The sequence below is a fragment of the Centroberyx affinis genome, unplaced genomic scaffold, assembly GCF_046629955.1.
Source record: "Centroberyx affinis isolate AG114_WGS23_722 - 3 ecotype Tasmania unplaced genomic scaffold, CSIRO-AGI_Caff_v1 ptg000193l_1, whole genome shotgun sequence".
Lineage (NCBI taxonomy): Eukaryota > Metazoa > Chordata > Actinopteri > Beryciformes > Berycidae > Centroberyx > Centroberyx affinis.
The window spans coordinates 27,587-42,578 of NW_027278886.1; the positions used below are offsets into that span (position 1 = coordinate 27,587).

At 40.4% G+C, this 14,992-nt stretch overlaps 2 protein-coding genes across 2 annotated transcripts; both read left to right on the plus strand.

Annotated features, from left to right (window-relative positions):
- The first annotated feature begins 4,818 nt into the window (after positions 1–4,818).
- On the plus strand, positions 4,819–7,487 carry LOC139659974 (signal-regulatory protein beta-2-like). The gene is made up of 6 exons (XM_071538010.1): positions 4,819–4,895; positions 4,986–5,339; positions 5,445–5,792; positions 6,306–6,449; positions 6,556–6,587; positions 6,811–7,487. Exons 1-6 carry the CDS (start codon positions 4,829–4,831, stop codon positions 6,937–6,939), a joined length of 1,074 nt encoding a protein of 357 aa, XP_071394111.1. The 5' UTR covers positions 4,819–4,828; the 3' UTR covers positions 6,940–7,487.
- A 4,665-nt stretch (positions 7,488–12,152) lies between these two features.
- Positions 12,153–14,770, plus strand: LOC139659717 (immunoglobulin lambda-1 light chain-like). The gene is made up of 6 exons (XM_071537923.1): positions 12,153–12,229; positions 12,320–12,673; positions 12,779–13,126; positions 13,642–13,785; positions 13,921–13,952; positions 14,177–14,770. The coding sequence occupies exons 1-6, from the start codon at positions 12,163–12,165 to the stop codon at positions 14,303–14,305; spliced, it is 1,074 nt and encodes a 357-aa protein (XP_071394024.1). The 5' UTR covers positions 12,153–12,162; the 3' UTR covers positions 14,306–14,770.
- The last annotated feature ends 222 nt before the right edge of the window (positions 14,771–14,992 follow it).

Here is a 14,992-nt window from a genome sequence, read left to right on the forward strand (position 1 = left end):
CCCACCCCACCCCTCACCGGAATACAAACGAATCAGACTAATTACTCTGTATACACCACTATTATCAATGAAAGCCTTGCGGCTTCTCTCCCATTGCAGACGTTGCTCAAGCCCGCTGTGGACAGCGGCATGGTCCATGTGAGCGATTCCGGTGTCACAGTGAATCCTGCCCATGGACCAATTGCTGTTTAGATGAAAAGCCACAATTTCTGCTTGTGGGCGATTCCATCATTAGATTCCTAGAATTGCCTGGTGGTTTAAACTACTGTCTTTCTGGTGCCAAAATATTAGATCTGGTTGAAGTTATTCCTGCTCTCACAGATCTCCACTCAACCGCTCACACCATAATCATGCATGTTGGCATTAATGACATCAGTCAAGCTGAAACAGGATTTTGAGATTTTAGTGGAAACCGTTGAGTCTTGGTAAACTCAGAAAAAAAAATAATAATAATTCAGCCGCATTTTCGGGCTGCACAATTGGCTCCTTAACTATTGTGTTGCAACAGACCATGACTATGTTAACCATTTTGATAGTTTCTGGACCAGAAAGGATTTATACAAAAAATATAAGCTCCACCCAAACCATGTCGGCACCATGATTTTATCCACAAATTTTACTTCCAAAATGCAACTTGACTGAGATGTTGGGAGGATAGGAGACAATAGCTACCCACTCCCTATTGACACTGACCCTGTACCTCTATCCTATCCCACTCATATCCCAGTGCTCACTAGCAGGCCTAGACCCACCAGCTCTTTGTTAAGGCCAGGTTTCAGGTCTGGAAATCCAGCCACTCTAAACAGTATTCCCCTCCAAAACATAACTCCAGTTGTATCAAAAACTGTTGTTATCAAGTTAATGTTACAGAATGTTAGATCCCTGACCAATAAATCCTTTATCTGCAATGATTTAATCACTTCACAAAATATAGACATCCTGATGCTGACTGAAACATGGCTAATCATGACAGAATCCTTATTCTTGGTGATTTTAATATTCAGATTTGTCACCCTGACAATACCTTTGGACTTCTTAACATTACTTGAATCTTTTAACTTGTCATTTCATGTCTCTGGGCCAACAGATGATCAGGGACATATTCTAGATCTTATTATATCTCATGGTCTGAGTCTCGAGAACCTAGAGGTTTTAGATAGAGGAATCTCTAACCACTCCAGTATTAGTTTTGAATTGTTGTGTCATGTCCCCTCTAGGATCAAATCTGCTCCCATTCGTTTCCGGCCCATTGGCTCCTCCACACCTGTTGAATTCTCCCATGTATTCCTCTCCTCTCTTACGTACTCCTCCCCCTCTCATCAAACAGCTGAGTTGTTGAATAATTTTAATGACGTTTGCCAGACCACCATAGACACTTTGGTTCCCTTCAAAATTAAGCAAAACCTTTGATTAATTTTTCCTCCTGGTTGACTGATCCAGTGGTCTGTTCCCTAAAGAGGGAGCGGAAGAAGGTGGAGAGAAAATGGAAATCCTGCAAACCAATGTTTTCTATATTCACTTGAAAGATCTCATGAAAGAATATAATGTAAAGGCTAGGGAAACTCGTGCTCTATCCTTCTCCAGGCTCATCTCAGAAAATTCTCATAACCCAAAGATTTTCTTCCACACTATCAACACAGTTGTCAATACTCCTTCTAGTACTGCTCTTAACCATTCTCCTGAGGTCTGTGAAAATTTCTGTTCATTTTTTACCAAGAGAAGATATACAGAATCAAATATTCACTCCTGCATGTGCTCTCCTTGATACCGGCATCTTCAACCAAGAGGTCAGTTTTGACTCATTTGATCCTACTAGTGCAGTGCCCGTTCCAAACATGCCTGTTTGGAACGGGCCGATTGCTTGGCCTCCGGTATTTCTGCTTGCAGCTTTCTCGAGAACCGCTCATCCAAACAACTTCACACTCAACACTGCGCTTCCAGTCGCTTGCTTTGAGCCCTGCTGCTGCACAGAGCGCTGTTCGCTTGTTTCTTCAAAGTTTATTAATATTGAACGTGTCGCGTGTCCAAACTGCACCAAATACGACACTGCACATCTTTGGGTTCCCAGCAATACACCCGCCAAGTGTGAAGTCGATCGGACGAACGGTTCTCTAGATATGCGAAGGACACACAGACAGACAGACAGAGATTCCTTGCTTTATAGTATGAAATCTGTAGAAAACCTCAAGAACATCATAATGCATATGAAATCTTCTTGCCCCCTGGATATTGTTCCTACAAGGCTGCTCAAAGAGGCCATCGACTGTGTGTGCACTAGTATTTTAGCTATTATTAATAGTTCCCTCATTTCTGGCTCAGTGCCTCCTTATTTTAAGCATGCTGTTACCCAACTGCTTCTTAAAAAAAACTACACTTGACCCCTCTGTTCTTAGTAATTTTAGAGCTATCTCCAAACTTTTTATCCAAAGTTTTAGAGAAAGTTGTGTACAACCAGCTGTGTGAGCATTTGACTACAAATAACCTTTTTGAAAAATTTCAACCTCGCTTTTGCCCATGCCACAGCACAGAAACGGCTCTTCTTCGGGTTACCAATGACCTTCTTTTAGCCGCTGACTCAGGACAATGCTCCATTCTAATCCTCCTTGACCTTAGTGCTGCGTTTGACACAATTGACCATTCGATTCTCATTGACCGCTTTCATCATTTAATAGGCATTTCTGGTTCTCCTCTTATTTCTCAAACAGACAGTTTTCAGTTAGTTTAGGTGACACATTTTCATCTTCAGCACACATGAAGTGTGCCTCAAGGCTCTATCCTTGGCCCCATCTTATTCTCACTTTACATGCTTCCATTAGGCTACTTAATACGCAAACACAACATCAATTTCCACTGTTGTGCAGATGACACACAACTGTACCTACCCATAAATCCATCTGACCCCAGTAACCTGCCATCTCTTAAGGAATGCCTCTGAGATTTATAATGCTGGATAGCTCAAAACTTCTTACAGTTAAATGACAATAAATCTGAAATCACCTTGTTTGGTCCACCTTCCATCACAACCACAATTCGACAACATCTTGGTTTTTTAGCTGCTAAGTCCTCAGCCAGGAACCTGGGAGCTTTCTTTGATAATGACTTTAGCTTTAACACACAGGTGAAAAACGTTGTCCAGTCCTGCTTTTACCGGTTTTACCAGTTTTGCTTTTACCTTAGAAATATTTCTAAAATTAAATCATTTTTAAATTACTCTTTTATTTTCTCCCACCTAGATTACTGCAATTCTTTATACTCCACCCTCAATAAGAAAAACCTTTCATGTCTACAATTAGTCCAAAATGCAGCAGCCAGACTTTTAACTCGTACAAGAAGATTTGAACAAATTACCCCAATCTTAGCCTCCCTTCATTGACTACCCATTAGCTTTAGAATTGATTTTAAGATTTTATTGATTACTTTTAAAGCACAGCTCAGTCTAGAGATCAATTTCTATACATTGACCAACTTTTTTGTGGCGGTGTACACATATTAGCCTGTATGAGTATGGGTGAGCAATGTATGGGAAACACTGTATCTCGCAGGAAAAGACACCCTCTAGAGACCATCTCACAAAGCGCTGACAACTGACTGACTGACAGACCTGAATTTGCCTCCCGATGCCCTCAGCTACGCCATGGGAAAAAGCTGTGGAAAAACACAGACCTTTTGTGTTTCTCCAAATTAAGACCACATTTACCACAAACCCCACTGCATCCTGTTGCAAAGAGGATGTTGCTACTTGACCCCCCCTTCACCTCCCCAGCATTTGTTTTGAAGATCAAGAAGAAAAATAAGACCCAATGCATTCTGACCAGGTAAGCTAAAAGCTGACAGTTGAAACTATGCAATTAAAATAGAATAGTGGCACCCAGTGTCAAATGCAGTGTAGAGGCCTGCAGAGGCTGCCAGCCTTCTTGGAGATGGACTATAAAAGAGCAACTAAACCCCAAACTCAAATCTGGGTAAAGCCTGACATCTAATGGTAAAAAGCAGGATACTGAAATTGCCATTTTCTATTGGCTGATCTTTGGTGCCAGGTGATGTTACCTTCTACCAAGTACAACAGGTGGTGACATAACCTGGCATCAGTTTTAGTTGGCCCAAGAACAGTTGTTTTTGTAAAAAACCTTTTTCTGTTTTTTCACCTTTTCCTGAATTTGTTACCCGTATTCTAGGTTATTTGTTACCGTCCTTGTGGGTCAATAAACCCCTTGTTGACCCATTGTGAGCATTCTACCTTATACCTCATATCTAGACTCATATCTAATTCCTGTGAAAAGCTAAACCTTTGACTTCCTGTTTCTCTGGAGAGTATGCAAGTAAACGACTTTTTCAATTCGACCTGGCTCCTATTGTGGTTTAAGTGTCTATAGTCGATGCCATTTAGTAATACTATACTATATCATTATATGTTAGCATTTTTATTAACATAACAATGATAAGATAAACACTGAATGTAAAATGTAATAACATAACATTGAATTATGACACTCTTTCTTGCCTCTCTCAGATGCTTTTCAGCCCATCTCAATCCAGAAAGCAAGGCTTAGAGACAATGTCGCAATAGCGCTCCATTTCTGATACAAAGTTGAACTCTGCCAGGACTGTTAATCATAGAAAACTAAAATGATTTTTTTTTTTGTGTCACTGTTAACCACCTGATTTGATCCACTCAGCAGCCAATCAGGTATTCTGCAAGATGAATTTGATGAACCAATCAGAAACCTGACAGATCTGGCATGATGTAGGAAATGTTGCTCTTGATGAATCTATTAAGTCTGCTGTCGCTTCAATAAGTCAGAATTGCTGTAGAGAAGAAGCAGAACAAATGATGGAGCAAGGAGAAGGGAAGATGATGGTGTATCTTCTAAATGTTTTCCTGATCTGTAATCTGTGTAAGTAACAAATTTCCACTTGTGGGATCATTCATGAGAGTCTACATACAAATGTGATTATATGATTTCCTGTTTTTCTGTTTGTTTCAGGTGTGGCGCAATTCAATGACATCTCTCAGCCTGTTTCTTTCCAAACTGTGGAGCTGGGAGATCCAGTTACTATTGAATGTCAGATAAACAGTGTTATAAGAAGTAGAGTGTGGTACAAATTAACTACTGGGAGGAGACTACAGCGTGTGGCAACAATAGACACACAAAAAAATCAGATTAAATTTGGCAAGCAATTTAATCAATTTAATCAACGTTATTCAGTGAAACATGACGGCATCAAAAATGACTTGAGCATATCTACTACAACATGGGGCGACATTGGCACATACTACTGTGGAGTGGTATATCAAAACTTCATCGAATTTGGATCAGGAACCCATTTGATGCTAAAAGGTATTTTATCTGTTCAGTTTACCATTAAAACACTCGCATCCCAAAAGTAAATTAACATGAATGTGAACATGTCAGTGATAACATTCATTTGGTTTCTTTCCCAAGATCCAAAGATGAGCAGTGACTCTGTTGTTCAGCAGCCAGTGTCTATGTCAGTCCAGCCAGGAGACTCTGTAACTCTCAACTGTTCTGTTCACACTGGCAACTGTGCAGGGGAATACACTAGTGTCTTTTGGCTGAAAAATTCACAAAATTCTGGTCGAGTAATGATTTACACCCCTGGGAATAAGAGCGACAACTGTGAGAAGACTGAGACCGGCTTTCAACAAACTAGCTGTGTCTACAACCTTCCCAAGAAGAACCTCAGCTCTGCCGATGCTGGAACCTACTACTGCGTTGTGGCTTCATGTGGGGAGATCCTGTCTGGAAATGGGACCGAGCTCAATATTAAAAGTAAGGCAAAGCTAGATAAGACAAGGGTTTCATTTCAACGTGCTATATCTGGAATTTTGATGTGATAAAATTCCCTGATTGCAAAAATACACATCCTCATTTTTTGACCCAATGTCTTAAAATAGCTAATAACTCAAATGATATGTACACAGCAAACTGTCCAGTGTTCATAATGATGATTTTTCAGTTATTTGGAGTGTTGACTGGAGATATTTGTTCACTCATAGAGCTGATATGGTTCTGGAGTGGGTGTCAAAACCATCTGAAAAATGATAAATTAACTCTGATGGTGTGGATTTATATAAACACTGGCATAGTGTTGATTTTTACATTCAGTTTTATTAACACTGATGATTTTTCTGTATATCACACAAGTATATTTATATTAATGTTTGCAATCATTCTGGGAGAGTGCACATCAGGCTTTTGTTTTTGCTAGATATTGCACTTGCAGGTTTTTTTTTATTCAAAAGTTAAAAACAGTAAGGTTTGTTTGTTCTCTTTGCTGTGAAGGAAACTCCACCTTGACCACACCACCACTTGACTGGACTCCAACTGTTGTTGTCGTTGTACTGGCTTTATCAAACATCGTTCTTGGGATAGCAACGCTTGTACTTATATGGGCACTTTGCAAGAGTCGGAGCAAAAATCCCACAGGTATTACAAACAATGCATTGTAAGTACATCATCAGCTCTACATTAGCTGTACATCTATATCATATGCAGAGTGACATTCTCTTGTTATCTTTGACTCTCTCTTCAGAGGAAACTGATGGATCTTCTGAAGGCAATCAGGTAATGCAATTTTTTCTTTTCTTTTGCCTAGAATTGTTCATTTATGCCTAAAGTTCTCTTATGTACTGTAATATACAGTGTGTCTCGGTAACAAGCTCAACATCCACATTGCCACATGTAAACTTTGTATGGCCTGTTTGTCTGTTTTCCACTGCACCTTTCTGTCTCAAACTGTCAGAACAAGTCTCTAATACTACCATATTTCCATTTCCGTCTTCCTCAGACTAGTGATGCAGTTCACTATGCAGCAGTGAGTTTGGCTCCCAGAAGCTCCTCCTCCAGGCCAGCCAAAGTGAAACACAGTAGAGACGCTATATTGTATTCTGAGGTCAGGCACCGTCAACAGGTCTAAGAGCTATAGTCATGGACAGGTGGAGATATGAGGGAGAATGAATATCAAATGCATATCTCTTGTTGACTCTCATACATAAAGGTTAAAATATGACCAAAGACCTCTCTGTCATGTTCTTTGTGAAACATGAACAAACCGGCCACTTAGCGCTTCTTCAGTGTAATTAAAGCTGTACTAGGCAACTTCGCACCTTTGCATCTCCAAATGGCAGCGAGAGGTAACTGTTTAAATTTTTAGGACTTCAGTACCCAGAAAATACATACGCAATGTCAGGCAGTAAACTGCCCACTACACACTCATGTTTACCATCCCAGCCCGTCTGTGATCACTTGGGAAGTTCTAATGTTGTTAAAACTGGAGTATTTTTACATTATCATCTTCCCTAGTGCAGCTTTACTGTAAGCTTCATAATAATGATAATGCAAGCAACTAGCTGACTTTTCTATATTATGGTATCCTTAAATCCTTACGTCAATGAAGATGCTTAAAATACATTCACATGCAACTTCATTGCATGTGTTAACCATGTTAAAAGAAACTCTGCATTTTTTCTCAAAGTATATTTATTCAATGTCAGTTTATATAGACACAAATATTGACAATGTCTTCATCAAAAATCAATTTAGAGTCAAACTCACAATGAAAGAAGAGTGCAATGTAATAAGCACAAATTTATCAGTCTGTATTATAACATTGTAATTAGCCTACTCTTCTGTGTTATTGCCGTTTATGTTGTATTTCAGCTATAATAAAAAAATGTTTAAATGTGCAAGTCTGCACCTACAACTGAACCTGTTGAACTTATTCACCTTAGCCTGGACATTGAATACTACAAACCAGACTCTGCATCACTTTTTACCATTCTTAGTGATGTAGGCCAAGAAACAAATGGTTAGAGAGAGCAAGAGAATCCCACTCCTGGTGATGGACAGACAGACTAAGATTCTCATCTGTGCTGTTAGGTCTTCAACACCATTTTTAATATGCAGCTTGCTTCCGCTGCCAAACAGTATCTCCCCACACGAGGCCACGGCACAGTAGTAGGTCCCAGCATCAGAGGAGCTCAGGTTTGTCTTTTGCAAATGGTAGACACAGCTCTGTGAAGGAGACCCTGGTTTAGAGATCTCCTTACACCGATCCCCATGGATGTGAAGGACTCCTGGGCGAGATCCATGGCGAGATCCTGTTTCACTGCTGAGGACTGGGCCACCGCTGACACATGAACTAGATCAAAAAGATGTAATGATATAAGAATACACTCATATTCTAGGTTTAGCGTTAAAATTAGCATAATGGGCTCAATGTGTCCTGTCTAGTGCTAAAGGTTCAACTTACACGGTCCGCAGAGAATAAGTATCATATACAGGTCCATCATCTCAAAGGTGTTAATCTTCTCAGGAACCACTATGTTTTGAATGAAAGAAACAAGCAGCACCTCAAAAACGGGGTTATGTGTGATTGGTTGGTAAGAGGGCCGAGCATTGCTGACACATTTTTAACATCCGTCTTGGCCTTGATAGGAAATAAATAAATAAATAATATGGGACATATGAAATGTAAGTTATTCCAAGTCTTTTGTGCTACAGATTGTCATATAGACAATTACACTGTTTTGTAACAAAAATGTAGCTGCAAAGACATTTGTCACTCTTTTGGTTTTCAAGAACAAAAGGCATGTCAAAATAGCCCTGTGGTGAGTTGAGCTGACCCTGATTTTGAGAGCAGGACTGACATGTCCTACAGGTCTGAGACTCACATCTTAACCTATTTAAACAATTTGTTCCTGAATGTTTTCAGAATCAGTTGAAGTTAGTTATACTGCAAAACTAATGTAAAAGTTGCATTTTTCTTTTTACTGATTTTTGCAAAAGCGGTTTCATTTTGATTTGCACCATACATTTATAAGCCACAGGATACATAAAAGCTATATATATCATGGACTGAGTGGGTTGAATGTGCTGTTTCAATGGGGGTCTTAAGTCAAGTTACAAGTAGAAGCACGTTCTACATATGAGTGTGTGTGTATGTGTGTGTGTCTGTCTCTCTCCTATGTGTCATGTTTTGCTATGACATTCACCACACAGGTTGGGTGGGGCGAGGGGGATGTAGAGATATCACTTCCTGTGGCATGATTAACAGGAAGAACCACCTCAGTGTTGCATGAGACCTGCTGAGATGAACATGAGTTGGTCTCACATTTGTAGCATCCAGTCTGAACGTCGACTCTAGCAAATTGTTGAGCACTTGGAAACACAACTTAAACTGATCTTTGCTTTTACAGGGGGCGTGTTTGCTTGCTGACGAAAGCTGGCAAAACAACATCACCTGGCAGCACCGATCAGCCAATAACAAAATTAAATTGCAATAGCCAGATTTCAACCAGTAGAATGTGTATTTATAACACAATCAAATCTAACAACTTTGCACTAGAATGTCAAGATTTGGACATGAATCCATCGATAACACTACTAAATACCCAAATATATCGGTTGTCAGCTGAAAAATGTTTTGAGGTTTAGTTACTCTTAAATCAAACAAGACTAGGTCAAAACCTAGTATATGGCTGGACCGTGTATGAGTGTGCCACGTGCCACGGCCGACCAATGGTGTAACTAACTCCGCTGTTGACAGGGGTTAAAGTGGGATTTGGCAGGTGGGGGAACCCTGTTTCGGAGGGGGGGGGTTCAGAAAAAAATAGTAATTTAAAACAAATTTCCTGCATTTCTACATCACCTAACCTCTTGGATTAAGTCAAGAAACAGCAACATATTATATATATATATATATATTACTAGATTTCAGCATTGAGGTGCTTACATTCATGATCTTGCATAGGCATACTAACCTAAAAAACCTATTATTGGGAATCATGAGAAAGTTTCAGAGCGACAGACACAGAGCGTCCCCGTAACCATAGCAACTCACTCTCACTCCTGCCTGCGTGCGCACGGCGCGAGAGGAGAGGGAGAGACGCTGAAGAGCTGCTGACTGAGATTACTCTGAGCAGCATGCATGGGAATAAATTACAATATAATAATAATATAATAATAATATAATATATATAATAATATAATATAATAATTTGTGTATATTTCTCGCTATTCAGATGGTCTGAATAACTTGCTGCTGCGCTGTGCTGCTCTGTCTCGTCTGTCCTGCTGTCAGTTTCCTTTTTTCACGTCGTGACTTTATCAGTTATGAATTTGTTTTTCACTGCGGGCGAAAATGGACTTGTGGCGTGAGAGCGTGTGAAAAATGTCAATTGCGTGAGTCTCTCGGTCAATGCGTGAGAGTTGGCAGCCCTGTGAACTCGCTTGTCATTATTATGTATGAAACTGCCAATCAGATTTATTTACTTATTAATCGAAGGTGCCGGAACGCCGTTCCGGATCGTTCCGGCCCATTTTAACCCCTGGCTGTAGACTGCTAATACAGAATAATAGTCCATACATCCATAGTGATCGTTCCAGCGCGTCCCGTCTCTCTCTCCACCGCTGTCGTCTCCACCCACGGCCCGCATTGATCCTGCCGATCCAAGCGCCAGGCGCTCTGTTACCCGTCAGTGCCGAAAACGCTGTTCGCCGGACACCGGGGGCGCATCGTCATCGGGACCCCGGCCGAAATCTCAGCCGGATCATCGGGAACAAATCGGCGCCCAGCTAGCGGCACCGGTCGGAACCGTGGCCCCGGGAAACTTCGGGAAGGTCGGCAATAAGCCCTCGGCGTGATGAAACCTCCATGCTTGTTTGTGTCTCTCTCTCCCCCGACAGAACAGAGGATTTCAGGTGGACTGAGCTCGCGCATATGCATCGACATAAACGGTGATATGATATAATTGTATAGATTCTACTTTAGCTTCAGCTTACATGCATGATATTGGTCAGCCTGCTTACTGTGTGGAGAAACGGGCTCCTGATCTCAGCGGAGAAACTAGACGGCGGAGAAAACGAAACTTAAATTTCTGGCTCTGTGACCTATGATGTGCCACGTGCCACGGCCGACCAATGGTGTAACTTGATCACTCAGTCAGTCAGTCAGTCAGTCAGTCAGTCAGTGACAGACATTCGCGTTTGTAGGGCTGGCCCCGCTGTTGCGGTCCAGCCAAAAATCAAAAAATGAATTGGATATACATACGCAGTAGTTTCTTCAGATTATGCTTACGTGGTGTTGACGCATTGTTCCCACCATTAGTTATGAATAAATGTCAACACAACACTGTTTTACCTGGTTTGGACATAAACGGACAGAAAATCAGGCATCATTCTCTAACAGTGCCAAAGCAGCCATTGCATCACTATGCACAGCTATATATTGTGAGAGTAATAGTGTATTGATAGATAACACTAGCAGGTTTAATCTATGATCCGATGTGCATTATTCTATTTCCCACATCACTGTACAATTTGGGTGACAATGTGTAAACCTATTTAATTTAGGATGTTAAACGCACACATCTATAAATGTTATGATATGCAACTCTATTGAGACCTAACAGGCTACTGTGCTGCACTGAAAAGATTAAGGCTTTAAATAAAATGGCGCCCAAATTTTTTCTCTTTGCCACCTTGCTATATCACACTCAGCTCAGCAGATTCATAAAAGTCTGTGTACGCACAGCCGCAACGCCGTCATGTAGGCTAGCCAATTAGCTTAGCCACAATGCTAATGTTATGGTACCTCGCAGTGCATGCGTTCAGGACTCTCGGTAGACAGATCGTCTACCAGATAGCACTCCAGGTGACCTGTGAGTTCCTCTGGCACCGAGGGAGGAAGGACACTTCTCCTGCTCATCAAACAGTTACCTCTTCAACCAGTTACCTGCTCTTGATCACCGCTGTCAATGGAAGGACTGAATGAGTGAAAGAGTGTGCACCGGCTATGTGAGTACCCAAGTTTTTCTTTAGACTCTTTTGAGTAATGCGGCAATTGTTGCGGCTAGTTGACTGATTTTTTTTCTTTTTTTTTGGGGGGGGGGGGGGGGGGGGGGCACAGCCACTCAAGCAATGACAAGGGGCCACATGATTAAATGATGCCCACCGTCACTGTTAACCACCTGATTTGATCCACTCAGCAGCCAATCAGGTATTCTGCAAGATGAATATGATGAACCAATCAGAAACCTGACAGATCTGGCATGATGTAGGAAATGTTGCTCTTGATGAATCTATTAAGTCTGCTGTCGCTTCAATAAGTCAGAATTGCTGTAGAGAAGAAGCAGAACAAATGATGGAGCAAGGAGAAGGGAAGATGATGGTGTATCTTCTAAATGTTTTCCTGATCTGTAATCTGTGTAAGTAACAAATTTCCACTTGTGGGATCATTCATGAGAGTCTACATACAAATGTGATTATATGATTTCCTGCTTTTCTGTTTGTTTCAGGTGTGGCGCAATTCAATGACATCTCTCAGCCTGTTTCTTTCCAAACTGTGGAGCTGGGAGACCCAGTTACTATTGAATGTCAGATAAACAGTGTTATAAGAAGTAGAGTGTGGTACAAATTAACTACTGGGAGGAGACTACAGCGTGTGGCAACAATAGACACACAAAGAAATCAGATTAAATTTGGCAAGCAATTTAATCAATTTAATCAACGTTATTCAGTGAAACATGACGGCATCAAAAATGACTTGAGCATATCTACTACAACATGGGGCGACATTGGCACATACTACTGTGGAGTGGTATATCAAAACTTCATCGAATTTGGATCAGGAACCCATTTGATGCTAAAAGGTATTTTATCTGTTCAGTTTACCATTAAAACACTCACATCCCAAAAGTAAATTAACATGAATGTGAACATGTCAGTGATAACATTCATTTGGTTTCTTTCCCAAGATCCAAAGATGAGCAGTGACTCTGTTGTTCAGCAGCCAGTGTCTATGTCAGTCCAGCCAGGAGACTCTGTAACTCTAAACTGTTCTGTTCACACTGGCAACTGTGCAGGGGAATACACTAGTGTCTTTTGGCTGAAAAATTCGCAAAATTCTGATCGAGTAATGATTTACACCCCTGGGAATAAGAGCGACAACTGTGAGAAGACTGAGACCGGCTTTCAACAAACTAGCTGTGTCTACAACCTTCCCAAGAAGAACCTCAGCTCTGCCGATGCTGGAACCTACTACTGCGTTGTGGCTTCATGTGGGGAGATCCTGTCTGGAAATGGGACCAAGCTCAATATTAAAAGTAAGGCAAAGCTAGATAAGACAAGGGTTTCATTTCAAGGTGCTATATCTGGAATTTTGATGTGATAAAATTCCCTGATTGCAAAAATACACATCCTCATTTTTTGACCCAATGTCTTAAAATAGCTAATAACTCAAATGATATGTACACAGCAAACTGTCCAGTGTTCATAATGATGATTTTTCAGTTATTTGGAGTGTTGACTGGAGATATTTGTTCACTCATAGAGCTGATATGGTTCTGAAGTGGGTGTCAAAACCATCTGAAAAATGATAAATTAACTCTGATGGTGTGGATTTATATAAACACTGGCATAGTGTTGATTTTTACATTCAGTTTTATTAACACTGATGATTTTTCTGTGTATCACACAAGTATATTTATATTAATGTTTGCAATCATTCTGGGAGAGTGCACATCAGGCTTTTGTTTTTGCTAGATATTGCACTTGCAGGTTTTTTTTTTTATTCAAAAGTTAAAAACAGTAAGGTTTGTTTATTCTCTTTGCTGTGAAGGAAACTCCACTTTGACCACATCAACACTTGACTGGACTCCAACTGTTGTTGTCGTTGTACTGGCTTTATCAAACATCGTTCTTGGGATAGCAACGCTTGTACTTATATGGGCACTTTGCAAGAGTCGGAGCAAAGATCCCACAGGTATTACAAACAATGCGTTATAAGTACATCATCAGCTCTACATTAGCTGTACATCTATATCACATGCAGAGTGACATTCTCTTATATTCTGTAGAAAATGGCATTAACAGTAGTTATCTTTGACTCTCTATTCAGAGGAAACTGATGGATCTTCTGAAGGCAATCAGGTAATGCAATTTTTTCTTTTCTTTTTGCCTAAAATTGTTCATTTATGCCTAAAGTTCTCTTATGTACTGTAATATACAGTGTGTCTCGGTAACAAGCTCAACATCCACATTGCCACATGTAAGCTTTGTATGGCCTATTTGTCTGTTTTCCACTGCACCTTTCTGTCTCAAACTGTCAGAACAAGTCTCTAATACTACCATATTTCCATTTCCGTCTTCCTCAGACTAGTGATGCGGTTCACTATGCAGCAGTGAGTTTGGCTCCCAGAAGCTCCTCCTCCAGGCCAGCCACAGTGAAATACAGTAGAGACGCTGTATTGTATTCTGAGGTCAGGTACCGTCAACAGCACTAAGAGCTATAGTCATGGACAGGTGGAGATATGAGGGAGAATGAATATCAAATGCATATCTCTTGTTGACTCTCATACATAAAGGTTAAAATATGACCAAAGACCTCTCTGTCATGTTCTTTGTGAAACATGAACAAACTAGCCATTTAGTACTTCTTCAGTGTAATTAAAGCTGTACTAGGCAACTTCGCACCTTTGCATCTCCAAATGGCAGCGAGAGGTAACTGTTTAAATTTTTAGGACTTCAGTACCCAGAAAATACATACGCAATGTCAGGCAGTAAACTGCCCACTACACACTCATGTTTACCATCCCAGCCCGTCTGTGATCACTTGGGAAGTTCTAATGTTGTTAAAACTGGAGTATTTTTACATTATCATCTTCCCTAGTGCAGCTTTACTGTAAGCTTCATAATAATGATAATGCAAGCAACTAGCTGACTTTTCTATATTATGGTATCCTTAAATCCTTACGTCAATGAAGATGCTTAAAATAGATTCACATGCAACTTCATTGCATGTGTTAACCATGTTAAAAGAAACTCTGCATTTTTTCTCAAAGTATATTTATTCAATGTCAGTTTATATAGACACAAATATTGACAATGTCTTCATCAAAAATCAATTTAGAGTCAAACTCACAATGAAAGAAGAGTGCAATGTAATAAGCACAAATTTATCAGTCTGTATT